Raw genomic sequence first — 14,826 nt, 5'->3', positions numbered from 1 at the left:
GATCTCCCCTCATTCTTCTAAACTCTAACGAGTACAAGCCTAGTTTATTCAGCCTCTCCTGCATGCTTGCCTTCTTCGGCCGGGGTATTGAGTTTAAAAATTGGCAAGTCATGTTGCAGCTTTATAGAACCTTAGTTAGGCCATGCTTGAGCCCATTCTACCATTTTCATTCTAAGTGCTGAATCTGGGTACAGTTCAGACCTGTCTTGGAAATCTGCTTTCAGGCACCTCCATGTGAACTCAGTCCGAAAAAAAAAATCGTGGGTCTGAATCGCGCTCTGGGCAGGGCTTAGAGTGCCCAAAACGATCGGAGTTCTGAACTCGAGGTACGTCACTTGTAACTGAACTTGTAGTTCAATTACAAGTGGTGTACCTCAAGGATCTGTTTTGGGGCCACTGCTGTTTGTCATTTTCATAAATGACCTAGATGAGGGTGTAGAAGGATGGATTAGTAAATTTGCTGACGACACCAAAGTCGGAGGAGTTGTAGACAGTGAGGATGGATGTTACAGTTTGCAGAAGGACATAGATAAGCTGCAGAGCTGGGCCGAGAGGTGGCAGATGGAGTTTAATGCGGAAAAGTGTGAGGTGATTCACTTTGGTAAGAGTAACAGGGGTACAGAATATAGGGCTAATGGAAGGACTCTTAGTAGTGTTGACGAGCAGAGAGATCTCGGGGTACATGTGCATAGCTCCCTGAAAGTTGGCACTCAGGTTGATAAGATTGTTAAGAAGGCGTACGGTGTGTTAGCTTTTATGGTAGAGGGATTGAATTTCGGAGCCGTGAGGTCATGTTACAACTGTACAAAACTCTGGTGCAGCCGCACTTGGAGTATTGCGTACAGTTCTGGCTCGCCGCATTATAAGAAAGATGTGGAAGCATTGGAAAGGATGCAGAGGAGGTTTACCAGGATGTCGCCTGGTATGGTGGGAAGGTCTTATGAGGAAAGGCTGAGGGACTTGAGGTTATTTTCATTGGAGAGAAGAAGGTTACAAGGTGCCCCCTCGTCTGCCCCCCCCAACCAACAACAATCTGCCCCCCCAACCAACAACAATCTGCCCCCCCCAACCAGACAACAATCTGCCCCCCCATCAGACAACAATCTGCCCCCCCAACCAGACAACAACCTGCCCCCCCATCAGACAACAATCTGCCCCCCCCAACCAACAACAATCTGCACCCCCCCCAACCAGACAACAATCTGCCCCCCCCATCAGACAACAATCTGCCCCCCCATCAGACAACAATCTGCACCCCCCCCCTCCAGACAACAATCTGCCCCCCCCATCAGACAACAATCTGCCCCCCCATCAGACAACAATCTGCACCCCCCCCATCAGACAACAATCTGCACCCCTCCCAACCAGACAACAATCTGCCCCCCCCAACCAACAACAATCTGCACCCCTCCCAACCAGACAACAATCTGCCCCCCATCAGACAACAATCTGCCCCCCCATCAGACAACAATCTGCGCCCCCCATCAGACAACAATCTGCACCCCCCCCCAACCAACAACAATCTGCACCCCTCCCAACCAGACAACAATCTGCACCCCCCCCATCAGACAACAATCTGCACCCCTCCCAACCAGACAACAATCTGCCCCCTCCAACCAACAACAATCTGCACCCCTCCCAACCAGACAACAATCTGCACCCCCCCATCAGACAACAATCTGCACCCCTCCCAACCAGACAACAATCTGCCCCCCCCAACCAACAACAATCTGCACCCCTCCCAACCAGACAACAATCTGCACCCCCCCATCAGACAACAATCTGCACCCCTCCCAACCAGACAACAATCTGCCCCCCCCAACCAACAACAATCTGCCCCCCCCAACCAACAACAATCTGCACCCCTCCCAACCAGACAACAATCTGCCCCCCCCCAACCAGACAACAATCCGCCCCCTCCAATCAGACAACAATCTGCCCTCCTGCCCTACCCCTCCCCCAACCAGAGATACATCTGACCCACCTTTCCTCCCTCCCCACCAAAAGATGACGGGGTCTCCCTTCTCCTGCCACCCCACACCCCCCCTCACCAGGGAATGATGTGCCACCCTTCACCCCCACCCCCCCTCACCAGGGAATGATGTGCTCCCCTCACCCCCACCCCACCCCCCCTCACTAGGGAATGATGTACCCCCATCATCCCCACCCCCTGTTGGAAGCTCTGAACTCACCTCTTCAGAAGCTGGAGTGCCTGAATCAGACCTTTGCTGAGCAGATCTGTTTTGAGGCAGATCTGGATGCGCGAACGCGGTGGTAAAAGGGGGAAAGGTCGGTAGAGTTGGGCAGGCAGTTCATTAATTCAATTTAAATACATGCAAATACATTTAAATCGCCGTTGCGCCCATTTTGGATGCAAATCAGATTGTGGCCATTTTTGGGCCTCAGTGAAGTGGGTATCTGCACGGACGCGGGTGTGGATCGCGTTAATGGCCTCACACCTGACTTTATCACATTTACGTTCCTGAAAACAAGCGCAACGTAATGGTAAAATCAGACCTGGAGTGTTCAATTCTGGTCACCGCACTACCAGAAGGATGTGGAACATAGAACATAGAACATAGAACATTACAGCGCAGAACAGGCCCTTCGGCCCACGATGTTGCGCCGACCAGTTACAAAAACAATGACCCACTAGCCTTTGGAGGCTTTGGAGAGGGTACAGAAAAGATTTGCCAGGATGTTACCTGGTATGGAGGGCATTAGCTCTGAGGAGAGGTTGGAGAAACTTGGTTTGTTCTCACTGGAGCGACGGAGGTTGAGGGGAGACCTGATAGAAGTCTACAAGATTGAGAGGCATGGACAGAGTGGATAGTCAGAAGCTTTTTCCCAGGGTGGAAGAGTCAATTACTCAGGGGCACAGGTTTAAGGTGTGAGGGACAAGGTTTAAAGGAGATGTACGAGGCAGATTTTTTACACAGAGAGTAGTGGGTGCCTGAAACTCGTTGCCGGGGGGAGGGAGTAGAAGTGGATACAGTAGTGACTTTTAAGGGGCGTCTTGATAAATCCATGAATAGGATGGGAATAGAGGGATATGGTCCCCGGAAGGATAGGGGGTTTTAGTTCAGTCGGGCAGCATGGTCGGTGCAGGCTTGGAGGGCCGAAGGGCCTGTTTCTGTGCTGGAATTTTCTTTGGTCTTAAACGTATAAGAGCAGATTGGTTGTATTAAACTCATTGATTTATAAAGCAGGAAGATCATACCAAACTCTGACTGATGTCTCAGCCGCTGTTCTGTGATTTTAACAGGTGGTCAAAGTGGGCATCGTGGAGCAATCCCTCACAGCGTCAGGTGAGTGACACTGTCCGGCCCCCAACATCGCACTGACTCTACATCGTGTTCCTCTGCTTTCAGCAAAACTGCACCTTTCACAAGCGTTTGTTTCCACATCCATCAGGAACACTGGCTGAATATAACTGCCAGTGTGGCACTCATCAGTACAGAGCACAAGGTCCACTCCTGTGCTGTGTTTCCCAATGAGTGTCAGTGACAAGGGAGAGTGTACATGGGGATGTGGGAGAGGGAGAGTATACATGGTGGTGTGGGAGAGGGAGAGTATACATGGTGGTGTGGGAGAGGGAGAGTATACATGGTGGTGTGGGAGAGGGAGAGTATACATGGTGGTGTGGGAGAGGGAGAGTGTACATGGTGGTGTGGGAGAGGGAGAGTATACATGGTGGTGTGGGAGAGTATACATGGTGGTGTGGGAGAGGGAGAGTATACATGGTGGTGTGGGAGTGGGAGAGTATACATGGTGGTGTGGGAGAGGGAGAGTATACATGGTGGTGTGGGAGAGGGAGAGTATACATGGTGGTGTGGGAGAGGGAGAGTATACATGGTGGTGTGGGAGAGGGTGAGTGTACATGGTGGTGTGGGAGAGGGTGAGTGTACATGGTGGTGTGGGAGAGGAAGGGTGTACATGGTGGTGTGGGAGAGGAAGAGTGTACATGGGGATGTGGGAGAGGAAGGGTGTACATGGTGGTGTGGGAGAGGAAGAGTGTACATGGTGGTGTGGGAGAGGGCGAGTGTAAATGGGGATGTGGGAGAGGAAGGGTGTACATGGTGGTGTGGGAGAGGAAGAGTGTACATGGGGATGTGGGAGAGGAAGGGTGTACATGGTGGTGTGGGAGGGGGACTGGGGGGTAGAGTCAGTGATAGGAGAGAGTGTACATGGGGGTGTGGGAGGGGGGACTGGGGGGTAGAGTCAGTGATAGGGGAGAGTGTACATGGGGGTGTGGGAGGGGAACTGGGGGGGGAGAGTCAGTGACAGGGGAGAGTGTGCATGGGGGCGTGGGAGGGGGTCTGGGGGGGTAGAGTCAGTGACAGGGGAGAGTGTACATAGGGGTGTGGGAGGGGGTCTGGGGGGTAGAGTCAGTGATGGGGAGAGTGTACATGGGGGTGTGGGAGGGGGACTGGGGAGTAGAGTCTGCAACTACAGGGCACTGGTGAGGCCGCAGCTGGAGTACTGTGTGCAGTTTTGGTCGCCGCACTTGCAGAAGGATATATTGGCCTTGGAGGGAGTGCAGAGGAGGTTCACTAGGCTGATACCGGAGATGAGGGGGTTGGACTATGAAGAGAGACTAAATAGACTGCGTCTGTACTCAGAGTTTAGAAGGATGAGGGGGGACCTTATAGAGACGTGTAAGATAATGAAGGGGATGGATAGGGTAGAGGTAGAGAGATTCTTCCCGCTCAGAAAGGACAGCAGGACTAGAGGGCACAGCCTCAAGATAAGGGGGGTGCTGTTTAGATCAGAGTTGAGGAGGAACTTCTTCACTCAAAGGGTGGTGAATCTCTGGAATTCTCTGCCTGTTGAAGTGGTGGAGGCTGCCTCGCTAAATATTTTTAAGTTATGGGTAGATAAGATTTTGATAGACAAGGGAATTAAGGGTTATGGGGAGACAGCGGGAAAGTGGAACTGATCCACTTCAGATCAACCATGATCTTATTGAATGGCGGGGCAGGCGCGAAGGGCTAGATGGCCTACTCCTGCTCCTATTTCTTATGTTCTTATGTTCTTAGAGTCAGTGATAGGAGAGAGTGTACCTGGGGGTGTGGGATGGGAATAGGGGGGAGAGTCAGTGATAGGAGAGAGTGTACATGGGGGTGTGGGAGGGGGGAATGGGGGGGAGAGTCAGTGATAGGGGAGAGTGTACATGGGGGTGTGGGAGGGGGGAATGGGGGGGAGAGTCAGTGATAGGAGAGAGTGTACATGGGGGTGTGGGAGGGGGGAATGGGGGGGAGAGTCAGTGATAGGGGAGAGTGCACCTGGGGGTGTGGGATGGGAATAGGGGGGAGAGTCAGTGATAGAGGAGAGTGTACATGGGGGTGTGGGAGGGGGACTGGGGGGTAGAGTCAGTGATAGGGGAGAGTGTACATGGGGGTGTGGGAGGGGGACTGGGGGGTAGAGTCAGTGATAGGAGAGAGTGTACATGGGGGTGTGGGAGGGGGACTGGGGGGTAGAGTCAGTGATAGGGGAGAGTGTACATGGGGGTGTGGGAGGGGGGAATGGGGGGGAGAGTCAGTGATAGGGGAGAGTGTACATGGGGGTGTGGGAGGGGGGAATGGGGGGGAGAGTCAGTGATAGGAGAGAGTGTACCTGGGGGTGTGGGATGGGAATAGCGGGGAGAGTCAGTGATAGGGGAGAGTGTACATGGGGGTGTGGGAGGGGGGAATGGGGGGGAGAGTCAGTGATAGGGGAGAGTGTACATGGGGGTGTGGGAGGGGGGAATGGGGGGGAGAGTCAGTGATAGGGGAGAGTGTACATGGGGGTGTGGGAGGGGGAATGGGGGGAGAGTCAGTGATAGGGGAGAGTGTACATGGGGGTGTGGGAGGGGGAATGGGGGGTAGAGTCAGTGATAGGGGAGAGTGTACATGGGGGTGTGGGAGGGGGAATGGGGGGGGAGAGTCAGTGATAGGGGGGAGTGTACATGGGGGTGTGGGAGGGGGAATGGGGGGAGAGTCAGTGATAGGGGAGAGTGTACATGGGGGTGTGGGAGGGGGAATGGGGGGAGAGTCAGTGATAGAGGAGAGTGTACATGGGGGTGTGGGAGGGGGAATGGGGGGAGAGTCAGTGATAGGGGAGAGTGTACATGGGGATGTGGGAGGGGGGTCTGGGGGGTAGAGTCAGTGATAGGGGAGAGTGTACCTGGGGGTGTGGGATGGGAATAGGGGGGAGAGTCAGTGATAGGGGAGAGTGTACATGGGGGTGTGGGAGGGGGACTGGGGAGTAGAGTCTGCAACTACAGGGCACTGGTGAGGCCGCAGCTGGAGTACTGTGTGCAGTTTTGGTCGCCGCACTTGCAGAAGGATATATTGGCCGTGGAGGGAGTGCAGAGGAGGTTCACTAGGCTGATACCGGAGATGAGGGTGTTGGACTATGAAGAGAGACTAAATAGACTGCGTCTGTACTCAGAGTTTAGAAGGATGAGGGGGGACCTTATAGAGACGTGTAAGATAATGAAGGGGATGGATAGGGTAGAGGTAGAGAGATTCTTCCCGCTCAGAAAGGACAGCAGGACTAGAGGGCACAGCCTCAAGATAAGGGGGGTGCTGTTTAGATCAGAGTTGAGGAGGAACTTCTTCACTCAAAGGGTGGTGAATCTCTGGAATTCTCTGCCTGTTGAAGTGGTGGAGGCTGCCTCGCTAAATATTTTTAAGTTATGGGTAGATAAGATTTTGATAGACAAGGGAATTAAGGGTTATGGGGAGACAGCGGGAAAGTGGAACTGATCCACTTCAGATCAACCATGATCTTATTGAATGGCGGGGCAGGCTCGAAGGGCTAGATGGCCTACTCCTGCTCCTATTTCTTATGTTCTTATGTTCTTAGAGTCAGTGATAGGAGAGAGTGTACCTGGGGGTGTGGGATGGGAATAGGGGGGAGAGTCAGTGATAGGAGAGAGTGTACATGGGGGTGTGGGAGGGGGACTGGGGGGTAGAGTCAGTGATAGGGGAGAGTGTACATGGGGGTGTGGGAGGGGGACTGGGGGGTAGAGTCAGTGATAGGAGAGAGTGTACATGGGGGTGTGGGAGGGGGAATGGGGGGAGAGTCAGTGATAGGGGAGAGTGTACATGGGGGTGTGGGATGGGGAATGGGGGGAGAGTCAGTGATAGGAGAGAGTGTACATGGGGGTGTGGGAGGGGGAATGGGGGGAGAGTCAGTGATAGGGGAGAGTGTACATGGGGGTGTGGGAGGGGGAATGGGGGGGAGAGTCAGTGATAGGAGAGAGTGTACATGGGGGTGTGGGAGGGGGGACTGGGGGGTAGAGTCAGTGATAGGGGAGAGTGTACCTGGGGGTGTGGGATGGGAATAGGGGGGAGAGTCAGTGATAGGAGAGAGTGTACATGGGGGTGTGGGAGGGGGACTGGGGGGTAGAGTCAGTGATAGGGGAGAGTGTACAGGGGGGTGTGGGAGGGGGGAATGGGGGGGGAGAGTCAGTGATAGGGGAGAGTGTACATGGGGGTGTGGGAGGGGGGATAGGGGGGAGAGTCAGTGATAGGGGAGAGTGTACCTGGGGGTGTGGGAGGGGGACTGGGGGGTAGAGTCAGTGATAGGGGAGAGTGTACATGGGGGTGTGGGAGGGGGGAATGGGGGGGAGAGTCAGTGATAGGAGAGAGTGTACATGGGGGTGTGGGAGGGGGAATGGGGGGAGAGTCAGTGATAGGGGAGAGTGTACATGGGGGTGTGGGAGGGGGACTGGGGGGTAGAGTCAGTGATAGGTGAGAGTGTACATGGGGGTGTGGGAGGGGGACTGGGGGGAGAGTCAGTGATAGGGGAGAGTGTACATGGGGGTGTGGGAGGGGGACTGGGGGGTAGAGTCAGTGATAGGAGAGAGTGTACATGGGGGTGTGGGAGGGGGGAATGGGGGGAGAGTCAGTGATAGGGGAGAGTGTACATGGGGGTGTGGGAGGGGGACTGGAGGGCAGAGTCAGTGATGGGGAGAGTGTACATGGGGGTGTGGGAGGGGGAATGGAGGGCAGAGTCAGTGATAGGAGAGAGTGTACATGGGGGTGTGGGAGTACCAAGTTTGGGTAAATGGTGTTCTCAATGTTGGCCTGTGCATTTCTGTGTTAATGCGGCTCACTCTGTTTCTTTAGTGGATTCTGATGATGCCACTTTGTGTAATGTTGGCATCTTGTCTCCCACACCAACCTCCAGCAGCACTGCTTACACAAAGGATACCAACGCGACACCACCACCTTCCCCTTCTGTCTCAGGAGTCCTCTCTGGAGCTTGGTAAGGATAAACTGGATCAGACAGTCTACAGGGGAGTTTCTGATCTGCCCATTGGGTTGGGGAATTTGTGCACCCATTGCTTAATGTATGACTACACTGTTCACTGTGATACAGAGACTACAAGGTGCTGTGACTCCTTTTTCGGGCTGTGCCAGACTAGAATCTATAAATTGGAGGGTAGTTAATGTAAGCCCGCTATTCAAAAAGGGAGGTAGAGAGAAAACAGGAACTATAGATCAGTGAGCCTAACATCGGCACTGGGGAAACTGCTAGAGTTCATTATCAAGGATTTCATAACTCGGCATTTGGAAGGCAGTGGGATAATCAGACAAAGTCAGCATAATAACTGACTGTAACAGTTTCTATATGTAAAGAGGAAAAGATCGACAAAAATAAATTTAGGCCCATAACAGTCACAAACGGGAGAATTCATAACAGGGAATAAAGAAATGGCTGAGGAATTAAGTTTGTACTTTGCTTCAATCTTCACAAAGGAAGACATGAATAATGTACCAGGAGTGCTGAGAGAAACCTGTTTTAGTGAGGAGCTGAAGGAAATCAGCATTAATAGAGAAATGGTTTTGGGGAAATTGATGGGATTAAAGGTGGATAAATCTCCAGGTCCTGATAATCTTCATCCCAGAGTACTTCAGGAAGTGGCCCTGGAAATACTAGATTCATTGGTGGTTATTTTCCACAATTCTTTGAACTCTGGAATAATTCCTACACATTGGAGGGTAGCTAATATCAGCCCACTATTCAAAAAGGGAGGTAGAGAGAAAACAGGGAACTATAGACCAGTGAGCGTAACGTCAGCACTGGGGAAGTTGCTCCATTATCAAGGATTTCATAACTCAACATTTGGAAGGCAGTGGGATAATCAGACAAAGTCAGCATGGATTTACAAAAGGTAAATCATGCTTGAGGGATCTATTGGAATTCTTTGAGAATGTAACTAGGGGAATTGATCAAGGAGAACCAGAGAATGGTTTTTTTTATTCATTTGTGGGACATGGGCATCGCTGGCTGGCCAGCATTTATTGTCCATCCTTAGTTGTCCTTGGAGGGCAGTAGAGAGTCAACCATATAACTGTCACATGTAGGCCAGACCAGGTAAGGATGGCAGATTTCCCTCCCTATAAGAGACAGCAGCGGGAAGTTGTGCATAGAGCCTGAAGAAGTAGGAGAGGCACTGAATGTGTATTTTTCGTCAGTATTCACGCAGGAAAAAGTCAGTGTAGTCGAGGAGAATACTGCGATACAGGGTTGTAGACTAGACGGGATTGAGGTACATAAGGAGGAGGTGTTAGCAATTCTAGAGACTATGAAAATAGATAAGTCCCCTGGGCCGGATGGGATTTACCTTAGGATTCTCTGGGAGGCTAGGGAGGAGATTGAACATAAGAACATAAGAAATAGGAGCAGGAGTAGGCCAACTAGCCCTTCGAGCCTGCCCCGCCATTCAATAAGATCATGGCTGATCTGTCGTGGCTCAGTTCCACATTCCCGCCCTCTCCCCATAACCCTTAATCCCCTCTCTCATCAAAAACCCATCAACCCGCGTCTTAAAAATATTTAGCGAGGCAGCCTCCACCACTTCAACGGGCAGAGAATTCCAGAGATTCACCACCCTTTGAGTGAAGAAGTTCCTCCTCAACTCTGTTCTAAACCGCCCCCCCCTTTATCTTGAGGCTATGCCCCCTAGTCCTGCTGTCCTTTCTGAGCGGGAAGAGTCTCTCCACCTCTATCCTATCCATCCCATTCATCATCTTATACGTCTCAATGAGATCTCCCCTCATTCTTCTAAACTCTAACGAGTACAAGCCTAGTTTATTCAGCCTCTCCTCATAGCTCAACCCCCTCAACTCCGGCATCAGCCTAGTAAACCTCCTCTGCACTCCCTCCAAGGCTAAAATATCCTTGCTTAAGTACGGCGCCCAAAACTGCACATAGTACTCCAGCTGCAGCCTCACCAATGCCCTATACAGCCGAAGCAAGACCTCCCTACTTTTATATTCAATCCCTCTCGCGGTGAAGGCCAGCATCCCATTCGCCTTCCTGACCACCTGCTGCACCTGCAAGCTGGGTTTTTGCGACTCATGCACAAGGACCCCGAGGTCCCTCTGCACCGTCGCCTGCTGCAGTTTTTCGCCACGTAAGTAATAGTCCTTCCTACCATTCTTCCTACCAAAGTGGACCACCTCACACTTGCCAACATTAAATTCCATTTGCCATTTCCTGGCCCATTCGCCCAGCCTATCTAGATCCTTCTGCAGACTCTCCACACCCTCCGCACAATTTGCCTTTCTCCCAATCTTGGTGTCATCAGCAAATTTCGACACCCTACACTCGGTTCCCTCCTCCAGATCATCTATATAAATGGTAAATAGCTGAGGCCCCAGCACCGACCCCTGGGGCACCCCACTAGTCACCAACCGCCAATCCGAATAGCACCCATTGACCCCCACTCTCTGTATAGGACGGATGTCAGAGGTAGGTTCTTTACTCAGAGGGTAGTAAGAGCGTGGAATGTCCTGCCTGCAGCAGTTGTGGACTCGCCAACTTTAAGGGCGTTCAAATGGTCAGTGGATAGACATATGGATAACATTGGAATAGTTTAGGTTAGAGGGTCATTAGATTGGTTCCACTGTTCGGCGCAACATCGAGGGCCAAACGGCCTGTACTGCGCTGTAATGTTCTATGTTCTGTAAGGCATTAGTGAACCAGATGGCTTTTCCCGACATTCAACAATGGTTTTATAATCATCAGTAGACTCTTAATTCCAGATATTTTTTCATTGGATTTAAATTCCACCATCTGCTGTGGCGGGATTTGAACCTGGGTCCCCAGAACATTGGCTGAGTTTCTGGATTAATTGTTTAGTGATAATACCACCAGGCCATCTCCTCCCCTCAAAGTTGCAAAGTTGAGTCGAGTAATTATAGATTGAAAAGTAGGATGCTAGAATTTGATATTTAAAATTGTTAAATGCGAAGGGGAGAAAGCATTGCATGGTCCTGTTAAAAGGTGGTGTTTTTGTGCTTAGAGGTTAAAAATTCAAGCACTTTCTAAGGCAACAGGCTTACAGGCTTTTCAATTTAACCAATCAATTTGAATCAGACACTTAGATACCAAGAACCTATTAAATTTAAATCTCATGGTTTTGGAAAGCTAGGACCAATCTTATTGTGCGGGATATTGATATGTCATCGCAGGTATAAAAGGAAGAGGACAGTGGGACAAGGGGAAAGAGCTACAGCTCACAGCTCTTAGCTCAAAGCTCTATCTATATAGCAAAGGTACTATGAAAGAATCAACAGAGAAGGCCCAGAATATTCCAGAAGGTACAAAACCTGGCTGTAATTTAGAGAGTGATTAAATTCTATTTTTTGTTAATGAGTGGGAATTGTATTTGTTGGAACAGCATTCCATTAGAATTGTGTTTGATTGTGTTAATAGTTTAGTTGTTCTGTTCAATAAATAAAGTGTTACTTGTTCTTTTTGGAGAGAGAGAGTGTCAAGGAATTATATTGATTTCATAGAATCCCTACAGTGCAGAAGGAGACCATTCAACTCATCAACAGAGGAGTCTGCACCAACAACAATCCCACCCAGGCCCTATCCCCATAACCCCACATATTTACCCCGCTAATCCCTCCAACCTGTGCATCCTGAGACACTAAGGGGCAATTTCGTAGGGCCAATCCACTTAATCTGAACACCTTTGGAGTGTGGGAGGAAACTGGAGCACCTGGAGGAAACCCACACAGACACGAGGAGAATGTACAAACTCCACACAGACCGTGACCAAGCCAGGTTCCTGGAGCTGTGAGGCAGCAGTGCTAACCACTGTGTCACCCTAACCACTAAAAGTAGCTGAAGAGCAGGTCACACCACTTCACACTCATTCTTTACAGGTTTTTGGGCAAGGTAATCCTCTTCGAATGGTCAGGTGTTGGTTCTCTGAGGGGAATCCATCTCTGCTTTATAACAGACTTTCAGAAGACTTTCGACAAGGTCTCACATAACAGACTATTGTGTAAAGTTAAAGCACATGGGATTGCAGGTAATGTCTCGAAATGGATAGAAAGCTGGCTAGCAGATAGGAAGCAAAGAGTTGGCATAAATGGGTCTTTTTCTGATTGGCAGTCAGTGACTGGTGGGATTCTGCAGGGATCTGTGCTCAGACCCCAGCTGTTGACATTATATATTAATGATCTGGAAGAGGGAACTGAATGTATTATCTCCAAATTTGTAGATGATAAAAAGTTGGGTGGGAGGGTGAGCTGTGAGGAGGATGCAGAGACGTTTCAGTGTGATTTGGGAGCAATTTTAGGAAAACAGATTATTACTTGAATGTGTGTAAATTGAGAGAGGTGGGCCTGTACTCGTTCGAGTTTAGAAAGTTGAGGGGAGATCTTATAGAGACATACAAGATAATGAAGGGGCTAGTCAGGGTAGAAGCAGCGAGGTTATTTCCACTTACAAAGGAAACAAGAACTAGGGGGCGTAGCCTCAAAATATGGGGGAGTCAATTTAGAACAGATTTGAGGAGGAACTTCTTCTCCCAGAGGGTAGTGAATCTTTAGAATTCTCTGCCCATTAAAGCAGTGGAGGCTACCTCGTTAAATGTGTTTAAGTCACAGATAGATTTTTAACCAATAAGAGAATTAAGGGTTATGGGGAGCAGGCGGGTAAGTGGAACTGAACCACTATCAGATCAGCCATGATCTTATTGAATGGCGAGGCAGGCTCAAGGGACTAGATGGCCTACTCCTGCTCCTATTCCTTATGTTCTTATACTCAGCGAGACCTTGGAATCCTTGTGCATCAATCGCTGAAAGTAAGTAAGCAGGTATAGTAGGCAGTAAAGAAGACAAATGGTATATGGGCCTTCATAGCAAGAGGATTTGAGTACAGGGATAGGGATGTTTTGCTGCAATTGTATTGGGCATTGGTGAGGCCACACCTGGAGTACTGTGTACAGTTTTGGTTTCCTTATCTGAGGAAGGATGTCCTTGCTATAGAGGGAGCGCAGCGAAGGTTTTCCAGGCTGATTCCTGGGATGGCAGGTCTGTCATCTGAGGAGAGACTGAGTCAGTTAGGATTATATTCACTGGAGTTTAGGAGAGTGAGAGGGGATCTCATGGAAACTTATAAAATTCACACAGGGTTAGACAGGGTAGATTCAGAAAGAATGTCCCCGATGGTGGGGGGAGTCCAGAACTAGGGGTCAGAGTTTGAGGATAAGGGGTAAACCTTTTAGAACTGAGGTGAGGAGAGATTCCTTCACCCAGAGGGTGGGGAATGTGTGGAATTCACTCCCACAGAAAGTAGTTGAGGCCAAAACATTGTCTGATTTCAGGAAGAAATTAGATATAGCTCTTGGGAGGAAAGGGGGATCAGGATATTAAATTTAATGATCAGCCATGATCAAAATGAATGGCAGAGCAGGCTGGAAGGGCCGAGTGGCTTCCTGCTACTTCTCTATGCTGATGTGAGACTGTCAGTGGGTAGGGTTAGGTGCTTTGATCCCCTGATCAGTCAGCTCTGGAGAGGAGATTTTTGTCAGCATGTTCTCTTAATAGATTGACTCTGACCGAACCTTAACAGAGAGAGTCAGCCACTGAGTGCTGTTCTGGGTTAACTGGGTACCCAGGTGCAGCCCCCTGTCGTTACCCTGTAACCATAGCTGGCAGGGATCAGCAGCAGCAACAAGAGAGTAATGATCACATTAAAGCTCCCACCCCATCTGTGAGCACAGGTTGGACTGCAGGACAGAGAGCTCTGGAATGGTACAGGCCCGACCTCACTTTGAGGATAGATTATGTAGACTGAGATGTATTCCCTTGAGGCTTGAAGAATGAAATGTTTAAAATAATAAAGGAGTTTGAAATGTGAGTGGAGAGAAACAATTTCTCCTGGTGGGGAGTACAGAACACAAGGACATAAGCCGAGAATGAATGTTGTATTGTCCAGGGGGCACTTTCAGAAAGACTTCACTCTGAAGGCAGTAGAAATCTGGAACTCTCTCCTCTGGATGCTATCCTGATTTTTCACCTCTCGCCCGACCTTACTGGCTCACCATGCCGATAGACTGGCAGGACAGGCTCATAAGATTGGTAAGGTAACTAAAGGCTTTCAGAACAGAGATAGATTGGTTTGTGTTGCTGGGAATCCCCTTTCAGAGAATGGGTATAGGCTCGCAATGTCGTGGTCTAGCAGTTTAAACATAGGAATGTAAAACATCGGAATTAGGAACAGAAGTTGGCAAATCCAGCCCTTTGAGCCTGCTCCGCCATTCAGTCAGATCATGGCTGATCTCTCCCTGCTCTCAAATCCACCTCCCCACCTGTTCCCTATATCCCCTTATCCCTTTATCAGAAGTATGTCTGTCTCTCTTCTGGAACCAGTGATTCAGACTGCACCGTGCTATGGAGCAGTGAGTTCTACAAATTCACCTCCCCTCGGTGAGAAGTGGTTCCTCCTCATCTCAGTATTAAATCTACCGCCTTTCGACCTATCCCTGTGACCTCTTGTTCTAGATTGCCCCATAAGGGAAAACGCTTG

General features: G+C 50.1%; 1 protein-coding gene across 4 annotated transcripts in view; it reads left to right on the top strand.

The window, feature by feature from the left end:
• Nucleotides 1-14,826, top strand: part of LOC145337674 (phosphofurin acidic cluster sorting protein 2-like) — a 489,510-nt gene that overhangs the window by 438,888 nt on the left and 35,796 nt on the right. For all 4 annotated transcript variants that reach the window (XM_080182492.1, XM_080182493.1, XM_080182494.1 and 1 more), the window contains 2 exons: nucleotides 3,266-3,308; nucleotides 8,118-8,256. In XM_080182492.1, the coding sequence (XP_080038618.1) occupies nucleotides 3,266-3,308; nucleotides 8,118-8,256 (182 nt within the window). The remainder of the gene's footprint in view (nucleotides 1-3,265; nucleotides 3,309-8,117; nucleotides 8,257-14,826) is intronic.

This window comes from Carcharhinus amblyrhynchos, unplaced genomic scaffold, assembly GCF_965287045.1.
Source record: "Carcharhinus amblyrhynchos unplaced genomic scaffold, sCarAmb.v2.hapA scaffold_58, whole genome shotgun sequence".
In the NCBI taxonomy this organism is placed as follows: Eukaryota; Metazoa; Chordata; class Chondrichthyes; order Carcharhiniformes; family Carcharhinidae; genus Carcharhinus; species Carcharhinus amblyrhynchos.
This window is presented reverse-complemented; position numbering and strand designations above follow the sequence as displayed.